This window comes from Necator americanus, chromosome X (assembly GCF_031761385.1).
Source record: "Necator americanus strain Aroian chromosome X, whole genome shotgun sequence".
Taxonomy (NCBI): Eukaryota; Metazoa; Nematoda; class Chromadorea; order Rhabditida; family Ancylostomatidae; genus Necator; species Necator americanus.
This window is the reverse complement of record NC_087376.1, coordinates 1604613-1628021: the sequence shown is the minus strand read 5'-3', so window position 1 is coordinate 1628021 and position 23409 is coordinate 1604613. Positions and strand designations below refer to the sequence as shown.

At 38.4% G+C, this 23409-nt stretch overlaps 2 protein-coding genes across 4 annotated transcripts; both read right to left on the bottom strand.

The window, feature by feature from the left end:
• Positions 1-1846: 1846 nt before the first annotated feature.
• On the bottom strand, positions 1847-7446 carry RB195_021216 (uncharacterized protein; the record flags this gene model as incomplete). Of its 2 annotated transcripts, XM_064207839.1 has the most annotated exons (9): positions 1847-1970; positions 2081-2188; positions 2561-2737; positions 2799-2948; positions 3358-3452; positions 3640-3751; positions 3833-4029; positions 7071-7178; positions 7360-7446. In XM_064207839.1, 9 exons carry the CDS (start codon positions 7444-7446, stop codon positions 1847-1849), a joined length of 1158 nt encoding a protein of 385 aa, XP_064063720.1. The 2 variants fall into 2 exon arrangements, with proteins under 2 accessions (XP_064063720.1, XP_013307198.2); XM_013451744.2 differs by lacking the exon at positions 1847-1970 and having other exon boundaries at positions 2056-2188.
• A 4430-nt stretch (positions 7447-11876) lies between these two features.
• On the bottom strand, positions 11877-22362 carry RB195_021215 (uncharacterized protein; the record flags this gene model as incomplete). 2 transcript variants are annotated; one of them, XM_064207838.1, is made up of 14 exons in its annotated part: positions 11877-12052; positions 13097-13178; positions 13348-13434; positions 14631-14741; positions 14861-14956; positions 16169-16250; positions 16323-16477; positions 17071-17157; positions 17221-17406; positions 17460-17592; positions 17651-17749; positions 17949-18047; positions 18141-18260; positions 22277-22362. In XM_064207838.1, 14 exons carry the CDS (start codon positions 22360-22362, stop codon positions 11877-11879), a joined length of 1599 nt encoding a protein of 532 aa, XP_064063719.1. The 2 variants fall into 2 exon arrangements, with proteins under 2 accessions (XP_064063719.1, XP_013307199.2); XM_013451745.2 differs by lacking the exon at positions 22277-22362 and adding an exon at positions 19704-19717.
• Positions 22363-23409: the final 1047 nt, after the last annotated feature.

The following is a 23409-nucleotide window of genomic DNA, read 5'->3' as shown; positions in this document are numbered from 1 at the left end:
ATAACATGAATTTCAGCAGAGGTGTAAATAGCAGATACTTGGTTAGAATTATAACTTCGCAATAAATTAGATTATTATCATTTACTTATCTATCAAAGCACTCAAGGAGTTTCACAACATTGGATTGTGATCGAACCCTTTAAGAATAACACAAAACAAAAGAAGAGGGAAATGCACGAGTGTTTTGGATAGAAACTTAGCAAAGATTTAGAGAGATAATAAACTTACCATGAACTGTTTCGATAGAGGTCGATTTCTAGAAATCCCAACAGCAAATTTTCAAGATCAATCAAATAAATGATTATGGTAGATCTCGATTGGGATCAAAATCACTGGTCTACTCATAAGCCTGACGCATAACGTTGTGATGTTCTTAAGACCTGAAATTATCACTAGCGTTATAACCTCGTAACTTCTCCGAATTTTTGCTTGCAGCTCCTTCAGCTCCTAAGTGATAACAGTTTTATTTTAAAAAATCCAATATTCATATATCAAACAAGATATTGTTATTTCCCTTTTTCCTTTCAATAGAACGATTATCTTCAATGACTCGTCCAATACAAGATGTTTCCTATCTCCTAGAGACACTAGAACGTTTTCGTTCCTTATTTTCGGTAAAGCCTCTGCGTGAGATGTTTGACTCGTCGTACGTGTCCTCTGAGGGAGCACCTACGGACCACAGCGTTCGGAACCAACTGTTTCAAACTGTTTTCATCCACAATTCACCCCTACAACGGTACTTCACGTCGACAACTTCACAACACTTCGTAGAATCACTCCTGTGAATGCATTTTCTTTTTTCATCGAGAAAAAATCAACCCAACTTAGCTAACAATTGATACCATGATAAAATATGGAAAAAGACCGCAAGAAAAACTTTCTTCTTCATTTTCAACAACTAAAATCACATCTACAACAGACATGATCTGCATGATGTTGGGACCTTTTGTGAAAATCACGAAAAATTATGACAAAGCAACTACGACAATTTTCATGAAATGTTTAGGGAATTTGTCAATTCTATGGCAAGTCATTTCGATATCTGTATTAATTCGAATAAATACAGTAGCAAATCACCGGTATAACAAGGCGTCATGTACTAAAAAGTACATGAACAGTATTTCCTAACAGAATCATAGAAGGAAATAGCATTGAGATGAATGAGAAGACATCAATTTTGGTTAGAAATCGAACAGTATGAAAAAGGAGTCCAGCGAAGTTAAATGAGACTGAACGGAAATGTACACTAACAATTTCTGGTCGGAACTGCTCCATCAAAATTTTTTCCAGAAACAATAAACAGAAGAATTAATAAGCTGAGACCTCTACCTGAATACCGAAAGAGTTTTCGACAGGAACAAACCACTGTAGCGAACACATTTCAGTTACATTCAATACTTGTCCCTACTTCGTTTCATTGTTCTCTGGTAATATCAGAAAATAGCTGGGTACACAGTACTCTTAAAGCATATCCGTTCACACCGTTTAGACTGAGGGTCACTACCTCATTTTCTCCCAGATACTAGACAAAGATATACAACAAGTAATCTCACATCGAAGCAATTAGCATAGTGGCCGTTAAACCAACAGATAAAATCTAAAACTTGACAGAATAAAACAAATGTGTGAACCAGTATGTCTGAGACGTAGGAGCAATACAAGTATTACTTAGCACTATTTAATTTAGGGCTAGCACGACGTGTCGATTGCACCATCCAAAGGAAGAGAATGATAGGGCGGCTAATCAAAACCGCCTAATATGCGGACATACAACACAATAGCAAATGAAAACACGAAATGAAATTATTAGCGATTTGTAAGTGCAAACGCGCAAAATGAGAGATCATTAAGACAGGTGGTCGTTGCAAATAAATGACCCTGGGGTGACACGAACTTCAGCGCTTTTGGACAAAAGAGTGGGAGACACGACGTGAGAAAAGAAGCGAGCAAACCGGTGCTTCTGATGAGATCTGCAATTGTGAGTCAAACGAAAAACTTCGTGACTCATATGTAAACGAGGGAGAAAAAAACAAGAAAAACAACTATGAAATGCGGTTATTCGAGAATCCTGTTCACTCGCCGCATCACGTCATGCATCACCCTTGGGCCTTCAAAGGGCCAATTCCAACGATTTTCTAGTCGCCCATCTCCAACGTCGGACTCAAACCAGTAACACAACCAAAACCACCTGAAATAGAAACCTACTATGTGTATTTTCCCAGGAAAATCAAGCTTCATTTTGGTAACCATAAATTCCCAGACCACAAAATAAGCAGAAACGAGGATTTTTCAATTGCAGGATTAATATTGCACCAGCTATTATAGAAACCACTTTAGAATGAAGTGTAAAAAGGTCACCAAAAGAGGGCATTACAATGATTCTATGATCCCGCCCACTTATTGGGCATAACCTTAATTGTGGAACTGAACGAATGATCCAATCAAACCACAATAAATTCTCGAAAGTAGAAGAACTATCAAGATCAACCCTTCTCCTCGACGGACAAGGATTACAATCATCTGGATACCATAAGAAGGAATTCGATGTGCCTTAACTCACCAGAGTCTACTCATTGGGGCATCAGGACGATCCTTCTTCGGCATCTCGAACATCTGATGATAAGCCCAGAAAACATGGCTAGTTAACCAGTATGCAATAAGAACATCCATTGTGTAATGGCCTCCGGAAACAACTAGCGCACTTATTCCAAGAAAAGTGATAGGAGCAGCTAGGTACCTGAATGAAATTAAATGAGACTGAAGTGGAACAAATAATACTGGGTGTAAAAGGCGCGTACCTCATCCACACCAGTCCCTTTGGTGTGTACTGCAGCTGTACAAAGTACATAATGGTAAGCACAACTGTATGTCCACTGAACATTAAATCACCACAGAGAATTTTATCCTGACCGGATGTGAGGCCCAAAGTAACAACATAGGTCAAGAACCTATAAATAAGTAAGCTTTACCAAATTGATGTAGAATTCGAAGAGATGTTACCGAAGAAACCCGGAGATAGAAAACGAAGGTGAACCCATAGATCATTCCTCATAATGATGCAATGTAATGTGAGAAAATTCATGGAGAAAGGTTTTCATTAAAAAGAAGACGACTTTGTGAGAAACTTAAATTTTTTTATATTCAAACAATCAATACTTGATAAAAGGTTTGTGCTACATCATAGTCGCAATACGTCATATGCAGTAGAAATGGCAGAAATGGAAAGAGTGCGTCCTTGACTAAAAAACAAAAAAAAAGAACCAAAAAGAAATAACTGCGTATTTTACGACTCCGTAGAATGAACCAATGCGACAAAGTGAGGGAAGGTAAACCGATAAATAACAAAGTAGCTCCTACCTAGTAGCAATTTCCATCCCATACATAGCTGATCGGTTTACTTGCGTTAAACATATTTCATCTCGATCATGAAACGAAGGAGGAAGAAAAGTAACCTGAAGTATATTTCAGTGTCTCAGATAGGAAAATTTACTATGATAGTATGATGAAATTTAAATTCTGAAGTAGTATTTCAATAAAAATTCCTCTGTTCATGAACAACAATTAAGGGTTTTCACAAGTTAGTTAGAATTCAACCCGAAGGATACAACTATGAGCACTGAGAAAAATATTCTAACTTACTCCCAAAACAACAGCTCGCAACCCGTACATAATCGCACCAAGAAGAAACATACGACGTAAAACAACCCATCGTTCATGATGAAGAAGCACTACAGTGAACGCCATCACAGAGCTGAAATTAAGAAGGAACACATCCAACTGACGCTAACTATTGTTCAAAGCAATCAGTTGTTGTGAACATGTCGCAACGTACCTAACAGTCGACAGCACATCACCAACTGACCAAGCCCATTTCTGTTGTGGAATAATCATAAAGGTGAGATCAGGAAGCGGCTGACGCGGAACCACGTCATGAATGACGGTGAGTAGGAAAAAGTTAAGAAACGCCGAAAGCATTAGACAACAAAAGGCAATCACTGTCTTCAGCCCCTCAGAACGACGCGGATGCATCTGAAATGAACTCATTTCGCAAGGTAAACTTTCAGTGAAGATTGAGAGTGCAGCTAGCCAATTATTGTGTTAGTAGGAAGTAGTTAGTAATAGTTAATAACTTCACCCTATGCCAATCACGTAAACAGGTTCTACTGCTTGTTTCAAAACAACTAATTGATGGTTGGTGATACCGTCTACTATTATTACATCCAAAAGTGGGAGATAACCAGTCAGGATCACGTCAACATATAACGAAGTGAGTTGTGTTGTGTAAATAATTTCCTATTGGATAAGTAAATATTATTACACGGTTAAGTAAAAAAATAACCAACAACTCGGAAAGATTGACACAGAAAGAAAGAAAAGGGAAAAGAAAATAAGAAAATGGTTGTTATAGGCGCCAAACTTTCGCTTTTTTATTTGGTCCAAAAAACCGTAAAACCATCAAATGAAAACGTTAACACTGATGTCATCTTCACCATATTGGGATCAGAGTCGTATCTAAGTAGCAATGCACCTTCAACATAATAGTGGTGCTTTTTACATGCCAGGCACCTTCGGAGGAGACGAATTTGGCTGCAGATTGGGGAATTTCTGGCTTTGAAGGGACATAATACTAACGTAAAAAAGAAAGGCGCATTTACGTATCGAAGGGAACAATGCAGTCGTATACGGCAGAATCTTATGTCGGTAGATGAGCGTCATGAAAATGTCGATATGACTAGACGAATAGAAGACGTTGTGGCAAACGATTACAGCAGACTAAACAATCCCTATTTAAAACGCAACATTTCTTTATTTCGGATGACGTGTCGAATAACATTAAGGACGGCAGAAAACGTTGACGAATTCAATATATGAACCGCACCCACGTCGACAAATAAGCACTAACAATAGCTGAAGCAAATGCGAAAAATATGGATCAGCGCTATATACCATGGAGAAAAGCCATCGAAGAAAAATACTAAAAGCTGTTATAGCTGCAAAACGAGACAAAATGCATTGATCTTCAAAAGAATTACCGCTGAACATGCACATAGATGAACTTTAAAAAGAGCACCAAAAAGACTACACTAATTTATCTCTCAGCGAGAGTTAGCAGAGGACATATGGGTACCAAATGCACTCATTCAACAGCCGAAAATAAACAAATCGACAAAACCCGCACTAATGATGTGTTCTCAACCGTGTAGCGGGATTTCGCACCGCAGAAAACTAGTACCCGCTTTCGAAAGAGCAGCAACGCACTGATAAAAATTAAAAGGAAATGAGAACAAATATTTAGCTGTTCTTCTTGGTTCAATCAGTACCAAAAGGGACATATCTATATGAAAAAGAAAACTAAAGATTGATCCTTCATTTAGATTTGGCTTGTCTCAGCACACTCAAGAGGATCAAAATTTGCGAGAAATACTGAAATTTCTTGCAAAAAAAAATGCAAGTAGTGAAAAATCACCAATTTATGCGTCATAACAAGTGATTGGATGTGTTGATGTGACGAGCAAATAAACCAAACGAGTCAGACTCTGCAAACGATATGGAGAGCGCAACAATAAAATTGTTTCGATGTCAATCCCGGGATTGCTTGTCGAAATGTAGGAATGAACGAAATATGTTATTATCAATTATTGTGATTTCAAGATAACAAGCTTCTAAAGCAAATAAAGTAAATGAAAAGAATGGCAATATTATTTTGTAGAGCAGTAATGGGTCCGGCCAGTCGACGCACGCGAATTTGCACGTACATCTTCATGATCGAAGTGAGTCTGTGTCTCAAACTTGGATAAATTAACTACCGCTCTTTGATCAAGAGGTTTTTCTTTGAATCGCTGCAGCAAAACATCGAAATAGCAGGATGAAACTAATCCCATGAGCTGTACAAAATATACGAACGACCACCTACCTTAAAGTTCTAAAATTCAATTGGAGTGAGCGGAGGGAGTGTCAATGTCCATCCACTCCTCTTCAGAAGGAAGCACACATCCACGCCAAGTACGCAGAGGAGTGCGATGAAACATTGTGTTGTTGGAGCTGTGGCCTCTGACCACGGATAAAACCATGACTAGAGAAAGTCTCGTCCAACAAGTGTGAAATTTTCGTGCCTTCTCTCCAAATTTCTCGTTGATAGCATGGAAAGGGACAAAATCTTCAGCGAAAAGGTTCTCATGTCAGCCGACACGGGCATTACTACGTTGTCTGGATGCGCACACGATTAATATCGATTCTGTCGTTTTTTTTTGTCTTTTCATCCAATTGCTTTGCCTTTGAGCAATACAATAGTTTGTTTTTTTTATGGAGAGTCTCACGATTCTCAACTGTGTGCACGTCACTGTAAAGGAGTCAATGACCTAGATGGTAAGATTAAGAACAAAACATACTACGAAGGTTTCTGTAAACAGCCCAAAAAGTTTTCAAGCTGCTAGAAGTAATCAATGAACTTCTCTGTGACTTGGCTGCTAAATGTCTTTGCTAGACCTTGTCATTTTTTTTCTTACATGGAAACTAAAGTAAAAATATTATCTTGGTTAAATATAGTCATCCTGGCGGAAAGCGAGCACACTCAACAAAACTCCGTTCGCTACTGTTGTCGCATAATAGAGGGAATAAACTCTTAAACGATAAAAGATAAAGAATGCACATCTGGAATCGCATTTATGAATGTGTACTGGACTGTACAGTGTCTTGCGAGCACAACAGCAATATGAAGGTAGTGTAATTATCCTCTTAAACAAAAGCGACATCAATTTATCGATCTTGGAGAAAAGAAATGCTTGGCTGGCATTGACGATCGTCCTCTTAGCTGATATTCATAAGACAATGGAAAATGATTTGCCCTCGAGTTCACCTCTTTCAACTGATCAGAACTCATAAAACACTTCGTAAAAGCAGCAAAATGTAAAAGTTGGTACGCTTGGCATAGAATTTCAATCGCATCCTCTTACGGGCAGGAAAATGGCTCATAGCACGTACTCCATAAAAAAAGAGCTGGTCACTTACACTGACTTTTGAAAATAAAGAAGGATAAGGAAAAACAAGGATAAGTACCTAGAAACACTTACAAGTTTCGGACTAATACAAGTCGGTTCGGGATCAGCTGGGTCGATATTGATGGAAATCCCATTGCACGTGGGTGAGGCAAGGGAATGCTGGGACGTATCAAGCCGCACCTCAACGAATGCGTTCAGCAAAATAGAACGGGAAAACGTGGAGGATTGATGTCCAATCCCAATATAAAAAGTAGGTATAGCAGTAGCTACTGCCACTGTTAAGTCGAAAAGCGATCACAAGTGAAACAAAGAAAGCAGAAAAAAAAAACAACATTACTAATATCATGCTCTTGTTTTGTACCTGTAGCTCGGTGCCTTCAATTCCGAAATCTGCTGAGGGTCGTAACGGAACGTGGCTATCACTCTGATCCCGTCGATGTCCACCCATCCTTAAATATGTCACTCAATTTTCATCATGACGAATTGAGTATCCTATGCACTGGGGCATGAAGTGATGGCGCGAATTTCCGAGTATTTGTGATGGCGAGATGCAAAATAGCAAATGAAGTGCGGATGAAAAACGAAGCCAATCAGTTTTGAAGAATTTTGCAATGTGGCACGAAACATGATCCTAGCAGATTAGAATCAGTGCTAGAGTACAAAGTAGTGACTAGTAAGTAATGAGTGTGTCTAACTGCCACAGATGCAGAAATTTCACATAGCTTGTGCAATACATAATATAGTTCCATTTCGTGTAGAAGCGATCTGGAGAAAGAAGTGATGCGACAGACTGTTGCAAGTGCTTAGAACTCAGTGGATAGATAACACAGTCGAAACACAGAATAGAGAACTGAGATTCCTGAAGAAAAATGGCACAACAGAGGCATCCAATTAATTACTAACAAAATTCAGTTCCCTGCTACGTTGATAGAGAAATCAAAACCTTGGATTTCAATGTATTGATGCAATGATTTGGCAAAAAATGTAAGATCTTCTTGTATGTTTTCTTAAGAATGAATACTGAATATACACCTCATATATTTTTTGACGATTACGACACTACGTAAATTTATTGATTTGTATACTCAAGGTGTGTTAACATGTAAACTCAATTAGGAATTCTACAATAATATTTTAACACTTCAGACACCTTATGCTAATTTCGAATTGTGGAAAGCCGGCAGGTCTCGCTCTACGAGAGCCTAACAGTGTTTCCCCATTTCTGAACAATAACATTTACCACATGGTTTTAAGGCATTGTTATCCTACTCAATTAAAAAAGGCCGAATTCTTCTGTCACAGTGCACGTACAGATTAGACGGAAAATAAAGTTGGAAGGTGGGCACTCAGTGGCGCCCTCATTTCTGGACGCTCTATCTAACTTTTTCTCTTATTAACATTAGCTTAAATGTTGTTGATCCTCTAAGACTAATGCTTTGGTCTTAGGGCCCCGATTGATTCAGTTATTTACTTTTAGAAATAAGGGCGCTTTTGAGCTGAAATTTAATCATGGCCATAATCAACAACACAAAGAAAAGCATCAGAAAACCAACTCTGAAGAAGCAGGAGCACCCGAAAAGTTAAGTCACAGTGATTAGCGCAAGAGCAGCTACACGTCAGCTGTACGATTTTGAGCAAAAACGTAATATATATATATATATATATATATATATATTAGTAGTTATTTCTAGGCATACGATGAGATTAGAATATATACTACTAAGACATTAAATAGTACGATTTGAATCCTGTTTTTCCGTACTGCTGACATCACTATACCTAGATTGAGCAAAATAGAGTGTGTTTTAAAGTCATAAGAAAGGTGACGAACGTGCTCCACACGCGATAATACACAGCAATCACGTAATTAGCTTCAGAATGGAAACAGCAAGTAAACATCATGAGCATAATTCTTGGAAATAGGCAAGCGTGATATCCATGATCAGCTACAAGAGACGAGAAATGGCATCATATGGAGCGCTTGAGAAAATCTCTAGGAGAAGATGTTAGAGTTGATAAGTACAAAGACATATCAAGAGACGAATGATGAAAAATGAGGTGCAGATTAAACAAGTACGAAATATTTGTCCGGATGTCAACAAGAATAGTGGGGTCCATTGAGGGGAGCGGAGGGTGCTCGGCTAACCAGCAGCGACGGCGCGCCTAGCGAGTGCGATAAAGTCGTGTTTAGCGCCCTCCACACAATCCACACTATTTCACCATTCGCCTCAACAGCTGGGAAATGGTAAACACGTACACGCCGCGCGTCAATGTTCCGGCGCACACACATTTCTGACGACTTGCTACCTTATTCAAAAAGAAACGTGATTGCTACTTCGTATTAATAATGCTCATTTGTTCGCAATGCTTCCAAAGGTCGTTTTTTCCTGGTAAAGAATTGCGAATTCAGTGCTTTCGGTTTGAAATGAACGTAGACAAACCAACGTGTGCTTGCAGTGTTGCGGTGGACGTGTCTGTCGTCACAGATGTACTGATTTCAGGATCTCAGTCCCAAATCAATTCTGATTAGGTCAAGAAGAGGGATTCATGTTTACGTACTATATTTAATGTGTACTGGACTTAGTATATGAATGTACTCATTAAAAAGGGGAGGGGGTCCTACTACATCTCCGCCGACGATGGTTCGACATTACCCTAGGCCAACCAGGCCTTTCATCTTTTTAGGATCGATGAATCAATACCAGATCTGCTGGGGAAGACTAACTACATAAATCTATTTGCCAGCAAGTAATTCTATAGATCGCATATGCATCCGTAAACATCTACCATTGTGAATTGAACTCGTACGTGTTGGTGCATTCCAAATGAATTGATCACCGCCAAGCACTTTCATGTGTTTAGTCGCCGTGTTCATCCGGGTTATTGGGATTGAGGCACGACAGAGAGCAACGTAAGTGTGTATCAAGCAGAAAAAGAGTGTGCGCTGCGGCAGCGTCGCTGCTTCACCTAGTTGGACGCATTGGGCGCAACTATGAATAAACTCCATACAAAAGTGATCGCATTTTCGAACAGCGTATGAAAAGCAAATCTAAAGCAAAGAACTACGTAGCTTTTACCTCCAGAAAACGTTCACATGCACTACTGTCTCCATGCAATAGCGGATCTATCGTATTTTTAACCAGAAGCAATAAAACCGCTAACTGCGATGAACTAGAGACCCCCGCACCTTTGTTAATTAGCCCCCCGCTGACCGGACATTCGCCGCCAGAATTTACCAGCGGCGTGAAACAGGAAATACCCAGCGGTGACATTTGTTAATGATTGATTACTTGGGTTAAGAACGTTGAGGGGGACATGGTCAAGAATCGATAGTAGTCACTGAAATATAGGAAAGTATAATGAAAGTACCACATTGCCTTAACTGAATACTTTATTTCTCAAGTATTTCACGCTTGATGTTTACTTTCTTCCAATAGAACTCCATACAAAGTAATAAAACCCCGTTTTTTTTTTCTGCCGTTGTCTGCGATCTATGACAATCGAGAATTCGGCTGCACCTTCTCCCATCGACTTGTTTCAGACACCCCATACCGAAAATTTCCACTTTTCAAATGGAAGCACTGCAAAAGCCGGTGTATGTCGTTAATAATGAAAAATTATTGTTCTGAAGTTTTCATGTATCATTCAGACTGTGCTATCATGTATTGATTGATTGTTGTTTTACGTTTGTGCTTTCGGGGTTCATTCTCAAACTAGTCATTTTTGAATAGCTTTTCCCATCTGGTGTGATGACCAAAAATCCTCATATTTGTTTTTTTATACTACCTGGTTGTTGCCATACATTTTGGCTCTCCACATTTTCGGTTAGTGGCCTGTAATAGTCTGTTTTCAGTAAGCATTACCGAATATCAGAACGTTGCCGTGCTATTTTGTTAGCGGGACATCAGTTTCGTTTCCCACGCAGCTTTTTTTTCAATAGTCTTGTCATCTCGAAACCTAGTGATATTGATTTTTCTATATGAAGCAATTTGTTTATAAAATTATTTCAAAAAGTAATTCCAAAATGATTTATTGATTACTGAAGTATGAAACGTTGTGGTTTGAAGATGTCTTATATGCGCAAACTTTGTCAGAAGAAGGATAAATGTGCAAAAATGATACGAAGTGAAGAGGTAGCTACTTTTGCATCTCATTCATCTTAGAAGACTATCTGGTAATGAATAGATCATTATCGATCGCATCAAATCAAATAACACAGTTAAAAGGACAGCAACACATGAAGAAAATTGGTTAACACATTTTAGGTAATAGAATTAGAGGATAAAGAATAAAGTGTATTAATCGATCTGTAGGAAATACACCTGCGCTTTCGACTTCAATCCGAAATCTCAGAGGTTTATGGAGACCCGATGCATATGTTGACATTAGGAGGCCTGCTTATCACATTAAAAATTTTCATCATTCCATAAAAAATAGATGATTACTTATCCTTCCTTAATTCCCTAGGAAATAATAAAAAATTCCATAGAAATAAATAAATTTGTAAATTTGTCAGCAATTTATTTATTTTGAAAGAGCGAAAGGCTTAGTTCGTCATGAACAGTATCGAACAGTCGATCACACATACATAATGATGATCTCTTACCGTAGTCCTATACTTGCCACATAGATTTAACGTTTGAATACTATATGTATGTATGCATGGATGAATACGTCATGTGATTTGAAAAAAAGAAGTAGATGCTTAGCTAAGAAAGCATGCGACAACGATATCTACGTATAGCTGAGTGATGAGTAAGCCGAATGTTTGTTATCGATCAGCCTGTCATTACACCCATCAGTCAGAAGTGGGGATACAACTGGAACTGATGCGTCATCACCAACGTTTTCCAGACACTACATCCTAGGTTTCATTGTTTATTCGAAAAGATCATCGGTCGAATCATAAACACGTTGTTCAATGGAGTCGAGTAACCGTTGTAACTCAAGTCGACTGGATGGACGATTCGCTTCCCATGGTCGACCCGTAGATAAAGAACGTGCACGATGTCGCACCTCATACATGATGTCCTCGATTGAATGGTCACGAGTTTCTGGAACAACACTTCAAACATGTGAAAAACAATCAAGTTCAGGTTTTGTGTGTTGTACGAAGCCGGGATTATATGTCATGTATTGAAAGGGGACACGAACTTTCTACATGAATTATGTAAGTTGTGAAGAAGAAAAAGTTATTGACACACGAGTAGAAATGTGAGTAACTTCTACAGGACATATATTTTATATTAGATTGCTTTGTTTACAGTGATATTTTCGGTTAAATCATAACTACTTACTAGATAAAGATATAGTGAAGAAGAAAACATTAAAAAGCTTTGTTCCATCAGCACTGAGAATTTCTAAGGATAAAGAGATCCATTATCCCGGACAAACATTAGGGCTCACTACGAAGTGTTCGCGATAATGATTTTTTTAGACAAATTCTTGAGAATATTTTGTAAGTTTGATGTGTGAAAATTTCATAAATATACGATACTACGCATGAACACTGAAAACTGACAGAGAGTGAAGGTGAGGGACCTTCGCTTACTCTTAAGTTGTCATAATATGGAAATTTTAGAATAAATTACATACAGTATCGAGTTTGATAAGCTGTATTTAGATTTAATTATAATTATTTATGTTTAATTTATTCTATTTTAGAATAAATTATATATAATTAAATTCCTCAGTATGAGACCTATCCAAAAACAGGCATTTCGTTCGTTGAAAGCTAAATGGCGTCAAGTATTCACCAGTTGGAACCTGACATACCTTGAGGTTATAGTTGAAAAAATATTATCTGCATTTACTGAAATACTTGAAAGTATTATCACCTAGGTTACTTCTATTACATTTATATTCTGTAAGTGATAGGTTGAGGTCTGGCGTCTGTGGATTGCGAGGCAATCCTTGCAGTATGCCTTTAATCCGTTCAAGTCTAGTACCTCCGAATTGTATGTAACTCTCGTCTAGAAGGTTGCTTGCATACCACGGATATTTTATCGTGTAATTTTTAAGTTCGTTGTTATCCTCATTGCCATCACACAGATCTACCTTGACTTATTCGGAATAAAGTAAAAAACGTAACTGAATACCTGGTAAGAGGTAGTACAGGATGATGATACTGATTGAGAGTACAACAATGAAAGGCATGTAGCTCAGAGAGACACCGACCATCTAGAAAGATAAAGTAGTGTGGCGAGCTGTTGAATTTCAGTCATACTTAACTCAGACTCCTCTATCCTCTCAAAGGCTACTACAGTACTTACAGTGTCTGCCTAACCCTGGATACTATCAATTTACTCCTTTCTATCTACTCGTACATATTTTTTAACCAAAAACTTACCTGTTGGAATGGTAAGTATATAGTTGAAATGAAAAATGCGAGCATCCATGCTACAAAGACGGAAATGGTCACCGCTGTCGATCGAAACTAGAACGAGACTAACTTATAAAAATGAATTTGAAAAAAAAAAACTGTGAAGTAACAATTTCCGAAAATTTTACGAATTTCCTTCATTGTAGAAAGATTTCTTAAATTATTTGAAGTGGGCATTAATAGTAAAAATACTAGAAATATTATAGTCGAAGCGAAATCTTCTGTAGCGGTTTTTTGAAGAACAATCTATGATTTCTTGCCTTTCAAAAATTGGACCGAGGCCATTGAAAGCTCTTTCAGTTGCGTGACTGCTTGGACATGTTTTCTTTTATGATTATTCAGCTACATCTACTAATCTATATGCTGAATAACTTAAATACCAGCAATTTCAGTAGGAGCACGTTCGTTCTTTATAGACATCGATTAACACACATGAATACGTGAGCATATGTCTATGTATTTAGTCTAACTGAATGTTTTACGTCACGGAAGGGGAAGACGGTGTTTCCGGAAATGCGATGCACAGCAAATGCCACTCGTACATACGTTTATCCCGCTATATACGTTCCTCATTGGGAATTCAAATGGCTAGAAGTGAATGCGTGTCAACTTCTTAAAAACCGTTTTGGGTGCGTGTAAACTAGGATTACGAATTTGACGGAAAATACAGGTAGTGGAGCGAAGATGCATATTCATTTTTTTCTCAAAAATGTACGAGAAATATCACTATAATCGCAGGTTGTTACACGTACCGCCTATTCACATTCATAACATGCATGCTTGTGATAAACCAGAGCTTTAGCATTCTATAGCTTCAGACAGTAACAAAATCCTAGTTTTATCGTTAAATTTTATTATTTATTTGATGACGCTGTTCAATTGACTAGTATCCTTAAATGATGTGAAATTTAATAGTGGGCTAGCGTCTGTGCTCCCAAGCAACAACTATTTCAACATCGTATAATCAACTTTTTTTTCAACAATGGCGAACGCTGCGCTAACCTCTCATATTTGCATTCAAAAAGATTTATAACTATCTTACCAATACATAGAAAAACTATTGAAAATTTGACTCCTGGGGACCAAGCACGGATTTGATCTACAATCTTAATTAACTTGAAAGCTGATATTTTGGCATAATAAAATTTCAGGAAGTTTTTTCTTGCTCTACGAGTTAAACATCCTAATTATAGCAGGAAAACTGCGAACAAAGGCGAATTATAGTTAGAATTTGTGACTTCAAAACTGACCTGTTGAGAAAATAGCTCACTAGTAATTATCCAAGGTATCGGTGAACCAACACCGTAAACACACATATACATTACAAGAGCAAATATTGTCCCGTAGCTGACCCAAGTAATCTGAACTTTATTATTACAAAGAATTGAATAAGAGTGTCAAAGATGAAAATTCCTTAAAAATGGAAGCGCCCTATATGCAAAGACGCACCTAATAGTGAGAAATTTCCGGAAATACTCACATTCCACGTGTTCTGCAGGAACGTCAAAAAGGAGAGAAGAACAAGAGCGACGAGACAGCTGGTTAGTTGAAATAGCGATAATGGACGTCGTCCTACCTGAATCGTGCAACGATTTAAGATTTAAATACATTCTTGGCGAATCCAGAACGAATGTATCAGATTGATTTGGTTGTTGTTTGGTTGTGAAAAAAATCCTTTGAGCCATGGAATTTCGATCAATTTTGATCTCCAGCTTTGACAAACTGCGTCAATACTACGATCAATATCTTGCGCGAGCTCCCAAAGCAGCACAATAAAGTCTTCTGGGGTAGCGCAGCTTTTGTGGGAGTTGCAAGATGGATGGTGCTTCTCCATGCGGGATCCAGAAATCGGGAGTGGTCACCTCGCCCAACGTTCTTTCTCGCGGTGGGGATGACCATGTTGATCATGGCGCGAGAAATCCCCGGGTTCGTAGAAGATTGCAACTTATCGATTATCTATTCTGAAAGAAAAGGTGCCATCCTTAGAGAGGGAGTTCCTTTTTGCAGTTTGCTCTAGGAAACTTTCACTCCTGCCAGGATTACCTGGAGAAGTTGGTGGGTCTTGGTGTCCACGGAAGACTGTGACACGTCCAGCAACTCATGCTCTGCTCCTTAACATCATCACTCTCTCTACCCTCTTCCCTCAGTCATAGTCTTTCGTGAAAAATATGAAGTAGCGGGTTCAGAACGGTTACCTTACTTGTGTTTAATACCTATCCAAATACTTTTTCAGGAAAAAACCCTTCATTTTTGTTTTGTTTTTTTTTTGCTATAAACTTTGTGTATTTGGAAGAGGAAAGAACTATGAAAATGTAACAATCAAACAGTAAAAAATTAGGAACTGTGGAATTTAGGTACTTTTAAAAGACTATTACCTAGACTAAATGTAGCGAAAACGTGGGCTACATGTTCTGGACACGTGCAGTTCTCCTATGGTGGGCATCCAAGAGGCAGTGTGAGTAACTAATCTGAGATTACTGCTGAACTATTATTTGAGTCATGCTTCCACGATCCTCTCTTTCAGGACTGTTGCCTCCACTTTTTCCGTTCTCCGCGACCAGTCCACTTAAAAATAGTCAGCGAACCCCAGTCCTAATTTATGGAATTTACAATAGATCTATGTATGTAGGGACCTATAGACTTTTCTTCTTGCTAAGGTTGTCATTAACAGGTGAACTATTGTTTACCTCTGTCTGATATTATCTTAGTTTGGCGTAATGGACATATTAACAACTACGGACCACTTTCATGACTGCTTTTTAATTCAAATTATTCATATGTGACTTACTTTTTCGATTAGAAAAGGTGCTGAACAAGCAAATAAAAAGTAAACAATCCCAATGCCAAGAGTACTAAAGCGAGCCACTTCACTGAAAAAAAAAACTAGTATCTTGTGCAACACTGTCAAATTTTCCATTCAAACAAACACAACAGTTACTCACGGGCTGAGCTCCGCATTCAGGAACATCTCTGTCGAGAAGGCAAAGACAGCTGTACATCCAGTAAACTGTTGGGCGATCATTACTAGTACAGAGACCACGAGCGGGATTCGTAACTGAGGATCTGTGAGGAGTTCTCGCAACGTGCCTTTGTTAGACTAAACATTTGAAACAGTCGATTTCTCGTGTTGGTAACATAAGATTTTCGTCATGAATACTGATGTAAAAAACTGGTGCCTGCTTACAAAACATGTGCATTCATACATTCAAATTTTTTTTCCAAAATTTTTATTCGTAAAATTATAAAACCAATTTAGCTCTTAAATAAAACTTTATTGTGAGGAAATGTAGTTGGGGTGGGGGAAGCACTCAACCGCGCTCTTATTTCTGGGAGCTTTATCTTCCTTTTTTACTCTTAGTAATTTAGCTTACATGTCACAGATCCTCTTAGGCTAATGGTTAGGTCTTAGGCTGCCCGCAGAGTTCACAGCCTTAAAGACCTGATTTAACTACTTACTTCCAGAAATAAATATTTTGTTCTCTCTTAATTCCTAATAACTATTGATTCCGCTTCCAGGAGCTAACTTCCGGGTATCACTTGCTAGAAAACATTGGTTGAGGATACGATCATTCCGCTTACAACTACACAAATTGCTATTGTACACATACGTAAATGAATTCAATCCTCCACTGGACTACTCGTGAGAAGGTATAGCGCCAGAAAAGTAAGGTTAACTAGAATGCAACATACTCGATCCAAAGCAGCTTCCTTCACCAATCGATCAAACATTGGTTCCACATCATCCGGGTTTACTAAGTTGGTGACATCGCGGAGTGCCTAAAATCACATTTTTTTCATAAAATGGTTGAACTAGTATATCATCCCATTCCTAATTCTGACCCGTTCTCTGTCGCCAAGTGTTATGAGGGTGTACTTCGGTGACTCAGGACAGAAGGGGAGAATAAAACATAGCGCGAGTGCTGGAATGCCAGGAAGAGCAAAGGCGAGAGGCCACATCTCTTCATTTCCTAATACCTCTGGGAGGCCTATCAGCAGAGAAAACCAATCCGAGAACGCTACAGCTACCTGGATACAATAATTCCATTAGGAATCAACAAACTTGAGCAGGAGGGGATTACCTGATGAAGAGTTCCAGCTTGACCGCGGTGTTTCACGGGAGTAATTTCCATGAGATACATGGGAACAAGGCCAGATGTAAGTCCCATATTTGCTCCGAATATGAACCTTCCCACAATAAGAAGTTCAGGAGATCTAAGAATTCGTATGTAGTTGTGTTTCACTCGTACTTGAGTAGTAGAAAACCAATTACCTCAGCTGTTTCGATAAAAGCTCACATATCGCACCGAACACATTGAATACACCGTTCACAATCAAACCATCTCGTCTGCCAAATTTTTCTGCGATTGTACTGTAGAAATGGTGCTTAGTTTAGGATAAAAATCAAATGCTGTTCTCAATCAATACGACATTTTTTTTTATCTGGATGCCTACTCAAAATAGTGAATGATGGTCAGGAACTGAATGGTTAACTCCATCCATGTATAAATGGTATAATGAGTGTTTATGTGTCCATAAACAATAGGAAAAGATGTGTGCGTTGAACCAACCCGGTAAGAGTTGCTCCTAGTATAGCACCTATTGCTATGCTGGATACCACAAAAGACCATAGGAAGTTTGATTCGGTTAGTGTTAAAGGTCCACCATATCTAGGATAACGAAAATGTAATCGGAAACAAATGAAGCCGAGATGTTTCGAAAAGATCTCAATCCACAACCGAGACAATAAACACTTAAGTCACCTTTCAATGTAAGTTTCATTAATCCAAGATGTTAGAAGTCGTTGTGCAGGGTTGACTATACCATAACTATAGAATTGAGCGCTACCTCCGAGAATAACCGTGACAACGCTTATATAGTATCTGGAAAAATACTTGAAATTCTATTTTTTGCTTTCTTGAGTATTTCCTTGAAAATCGATTATATTCGCAGAAATTCGCTTAGTTTTGAATAAATAGTTAGCAAGGGAAAGAATTTGTGGATGTCTTCTCCTAGAAATGCAGATATCTTCCAGGTCATATATTTTTGATCTCGTTTCTGGACAATAAAATAGTGATAAAAGATTTTACGAATCAGTACAAATTATGTGTTTCGAATTGTTTCAAGCGGTTTACACCGAGGAACTGATAACGCTCACAAGAAACGATGTCGTTAATGGAAATTCAAAAATCTTGTAATGACCTGATAAGAAAATTAATCAGCGTGAGAGAGAGAACAAGGATTTTTACGGGGAAACGGTTATTTGAGACATCAATTGCTTGAAACTGGTAGTATCAAACAAACGGGTAGTACATGTAATTTTCATCAAAACTAAACCTCAGATATTTTGTTAGTTTTTTTTTTCAAATTTCTATATCATGAATATTCAGTATCTTTACACACTGAGATCAAGATTCCTGTGAAAGTACGTCACAGATATAAATTGTTGCAAAATCAAAAAAGAGGAAAACCGTCAAAAGCAGCTGTACTTAAATCCAAAGCAAGTCAGAATAAGTCGCATTTCGAGTAGATCAAATCAGTTTTCGAAAGAGCAAAAGTGCAAACATATCGAGGAAAAAATGAGTAATTCGAAAGACAAACGAAACAATATCTGGAGGAAAACAATATATGTAAGAATGGGATCAAATATACACTGGCATCCTTTTCTCATAGAAAAAAGTATCCATGGGAGTTACATATCAAACAAACCTTTGACGCACAACAAACTTATGTTTTATTGTTTTCGTTCTCTTCCTTCTTTTCCTCACTTCTCATTGTTTTTCTTTTTTTTTTTGAAAAGTAACAAATCTTTTCTTAAGACGAACCAGTCAAATCAATTCCGTGCAATGTCAATGAGCGAATTATCGATAGATCAAATGAGCTGATCTACTCGAAGACTATATACAAAAAAAAGAATTCACAGTTATTTGTAAGCATCAGTAGGTGATGAAAGTTTAAAGCTACTGATTTTATTAATATTTGTATTTCATGCATATTAAAACTAATAACAACAATATGTACTTCCTCTAAAGCTTATTTTGCCCAATGGAACCAAAAACTATATGTGCTTATCGCGAATTTGCAAAGATTATCCAGTGTAAACATGAGAACAACAATTACTGACAAGTTAGTTAACATATTTTGTTATAGTACCCTTTTAATTGAAATTCTGAAGACAAGTGCCATTTGTTCTACAAAATACCGCAAATAAATAATAAAAATAGATGAACATTTCTTTCGTTTTTTTTCTGTTAAAACTAAGAATTTCTCGTGGAGCATTTAAAATAAGGAATGATCTGAAATAAAAAAAAATTCAACTAACATACCTGGGCGTAAACATAAGTGAGAAGAAATTGGATAGTGACGAGGTTAGCTTCCCGTGCGACACCCATACTGACAACGTGAGTGGGGCCGCCCCGTATCAAACACAGATAGAGGTTTAGGTACTTGACCACATGGAAGTGCACTGGATTGCCGAGATAAGGCCGGAATCAAAGGGGTAAACATCATTGCAAGAGTTCAGGACAGATTGAACCTTGAACCATTCACGCGTTCATGTGCTACGTAATTGAAATGAGGTTTTCATTTATTTCCCGTTATTTGTTTACTAATTTACTAAATAGGTAAATAAATAGGATGTAGCGCAACCGGTAAAAGGTCCGTTGTAGCCGAACGGTCAATGGTTTGAAACTGCCCTAATACCCACCGAATCTTTCTTCCCTCCGGAGTCGATAAACTGGTAGCAGACTTGTATGGGAGGATAAAAACACTGACTTGGTCATCGGCTGGTCTCTGTAAGTCATTGTATAGGTTAACACGCGTTCCAAAACCTCAACTATTAGGAACTACAGTAAAAAACGCGTTGGCGCATCCCAAGCGGATTGATACGCCAGAGAGTTTGTCCTTTTATGCTTTAATTTACTGATTAATACACTGGAAAGCAAGAAGTAACACATGAATGAAACAAAAGAAGCAAAGTCTAACAAATAAACGGAAGAAAAAACACGAAAGAGAAAAACTCAGAATATATATATATATATATATATATATATATATATAACATATTGCCACACACCACCATATACAACTGGAGCAACTGTTTCCATGAACGGCTAGTTAACGGATAAAATCAGTGGCCTTGTATAAATCACGCTAACGGATCTCGGAAGTAATCAAAAAGAAGCATATGTTAATACAAACTGGAATTTGGAAAAGGTTTAAAACCGCGTATATACACCAGCGCAAATTGAGTATAAATTCTGAAGCAGAAGCAACGACAACGCGTTGATCTGGCACAAACCCCAACCTTTAGGAGGATCCTTCCCGTTACATCACTTGCAGCAGGCAGCAGGAGTTAGCACAGCGAAGACAGTTCCGGATTGTTGTATAACGGCAGCCAGTTCGAAACTTTGAGTCAAAAGAAAAAGTTAGGAGAAGAAACAATGCCGCGAATTAAAGCGAAACCGTTAAGATGTAAATAAAATTCAAATGACACTACATGTATGCAGATATAAAAGAAACATTTATGAGGTAAGAAGAAGGGATTGTGAAAGAAAAAAAGTTGAAACAAATACATTCAACAGGTCTAGTCTAATTAACAGAAGTACGCGAGAAACTTTACATAACATCGGAAGCAACGATTACGTATATGAGGTTAACCTTAGAAAGAAAATTCCTACGGAAAGAAAAATTTTTGTAACTAAGAATTTTGTCAGCTAAAAATAAAAAAATATTTCCTAAAAATAAACAAATTTTTCCAGTTTTCTAATTGTTAGTGGAAAAGTGCATGGGCACATATTGAAATAGGTTCCAGCTGACAAGTGTTTTTTTTCCAAGGATTTTTATAAACTGCATCTAAAATCTGCACTAACAACAGCATGGTTCAACTGCAAAAATAGTGTGTAACGCAAGACTTGCTAGTTTGATGATGTTCTCTATTCTTTCTTTCCTTTCACTTCCAGTGGTTGATGAAATCAAACCGAGCAACTACACATCAAAGCCAAGAGATGAAATCATAACGGCACCATTTTAAGCAAGAAAATATGGCGAGAAAATTCAAACAAAAGGCAGACACGCTTTATTGCCACCGTGATGGAAAAGTGCGTAGATTTCCTGTGTGGCAATGTTTCGGAGCCATGAATTGTAGTTTTTAAATTGGGTGGCTGCTCATCTCTTCAATCCTTTATGAATTCCCTCTCGCATAAGTCCTGTTAATGCATTTACTACATTTTCTACATTTCAACTTACTGTAGCCAATGACAAAATGGCGGTAGTTGCTGGTTTTTTAAAGGGTTTTTCCATGAAATTCGTAGAGTGTTCATTAATTTCGCTCAGAAACCCCGCTTTCGACAGGAAATTGATATTAGATGATTAGAAAATATGATGTGGAGAACAAAGTTTACAGGAAGGACGTGCCTTGTATTTTATCACACCTTTGAACTGCGCCAACTAATTTCACCTCTGCAAGATGAACAGGAGCTATTCGTTACTGAGCTTAGAAGCGCAGCAGATAAATCTATTCCGGACGGAAACAGATCTGTCTTCCCTCGAAGTCTCAGGATCAGAACATTTGTGGAAGAATCAGAGAGCACCGAAAGGGCAGCGACCACGCCTCCAGGACACGAAACACTCGTGATAACGAATGTTTAACTCTTAGATAACTTTGAGGTTCTACAAATACTCACAATTAATGATTCTGCCATGTCATATCTTATCACAATCTCATTTGATGTAGTTTTATACGGGTTTGGATTCTATACTGAATTTTCTATGATTAATTCTCTAATCAAATAATGAAATCTACCGTAAGAATATTTAAAGGTTATATTGTCCAGTCCTTGCACATCTACGACGAATTCGACACACATATAGTAGGGTCAAAACGACTGGAAGCACGTACGCAATTGCGTACTCGGCTTCTCTCGAGGCGCTTCGGTGGAGGGTAGTGGCCAGGAGCATGGTGAAACCCTTGCTGGCACTACCCATCGCTGCAGTTTGCGACCGTCCCACCTCGGTCCCAACTGCTGCCTCCACCGCGCCGTTTCGAGCGCGTACGCAAATGCACCGCAACTACACTCGTGATTCATGTCGTTCTGACCCGTCCATAGTAAGGTTGAAACGTAATGAAGCATGGTGCAGTTGCGTAAGCGACTGCGGTCGAAGTGGCGCGGTGAAGACGTGCGGTTGGAATCGAGATGGGACCACCGCGAACTGAAGCGAGGGATGGTCCTCACTCGACCCCAACCGCTATGTTCCACCGCACCGCGCGCGCACCCGCACACACAACTACGCTGCGCTTCATATCGTTTTGACCCTAATATATGTTGCTTGGCGTAACGCACATTCCACGCCTTATGTTGGATCATTTTTTCAGGGGAAGGGGTCCCAGCAACTGGATACGAATTCGGAAGCGTTCACGTGTAATAGTATTCCGCAGACTGTTCCAACATGGATCTTCAATTGGCGGAGTGGGCCAGAAAGTGTAGAACGTTGTGAGAACGAAGGTCAAACCGACTCGTGATCTCTGGCGAATCGATCAAAGATGTTGCCCAGACGAAGAAGTATTGATTTCACCTTTCTACTCGACAGTAGCAGAACTTTTCTGCATCCCTTCCTTGTCTTTGACTTTATCGATAAAGTTTGTCTAGTATGAAGAAAGTTCTGTGTTTTACTGACTGTGTCTCCTTTTACCAAATAAGTTTGATTAAAATAGGCCTAGGACTTTTTGTAGGGTATTATTTAGTGGGATATGTGATGAGACGAGAAACTACTTACACATTTTTACTGTGAAAATGTTGACTGCATCCAAAAATTAGCCTAATAATCGCCACAAGCAACAACGAGGTTGCATTTCTCCAAACCAACAAAGACGTAATCTCGTATACGCGCCAATGTCCGCTGCATGGAACGAGTTGTGTCCAGTTCTCGGATCTTAAGATTTCCATCATATAATTTTACCACTCCGTTGTCTGTAAACATTTCACGCAAAAATGAGAGTTCTTGTGATTTTCCACAAAAAAAGGATGTCAAACA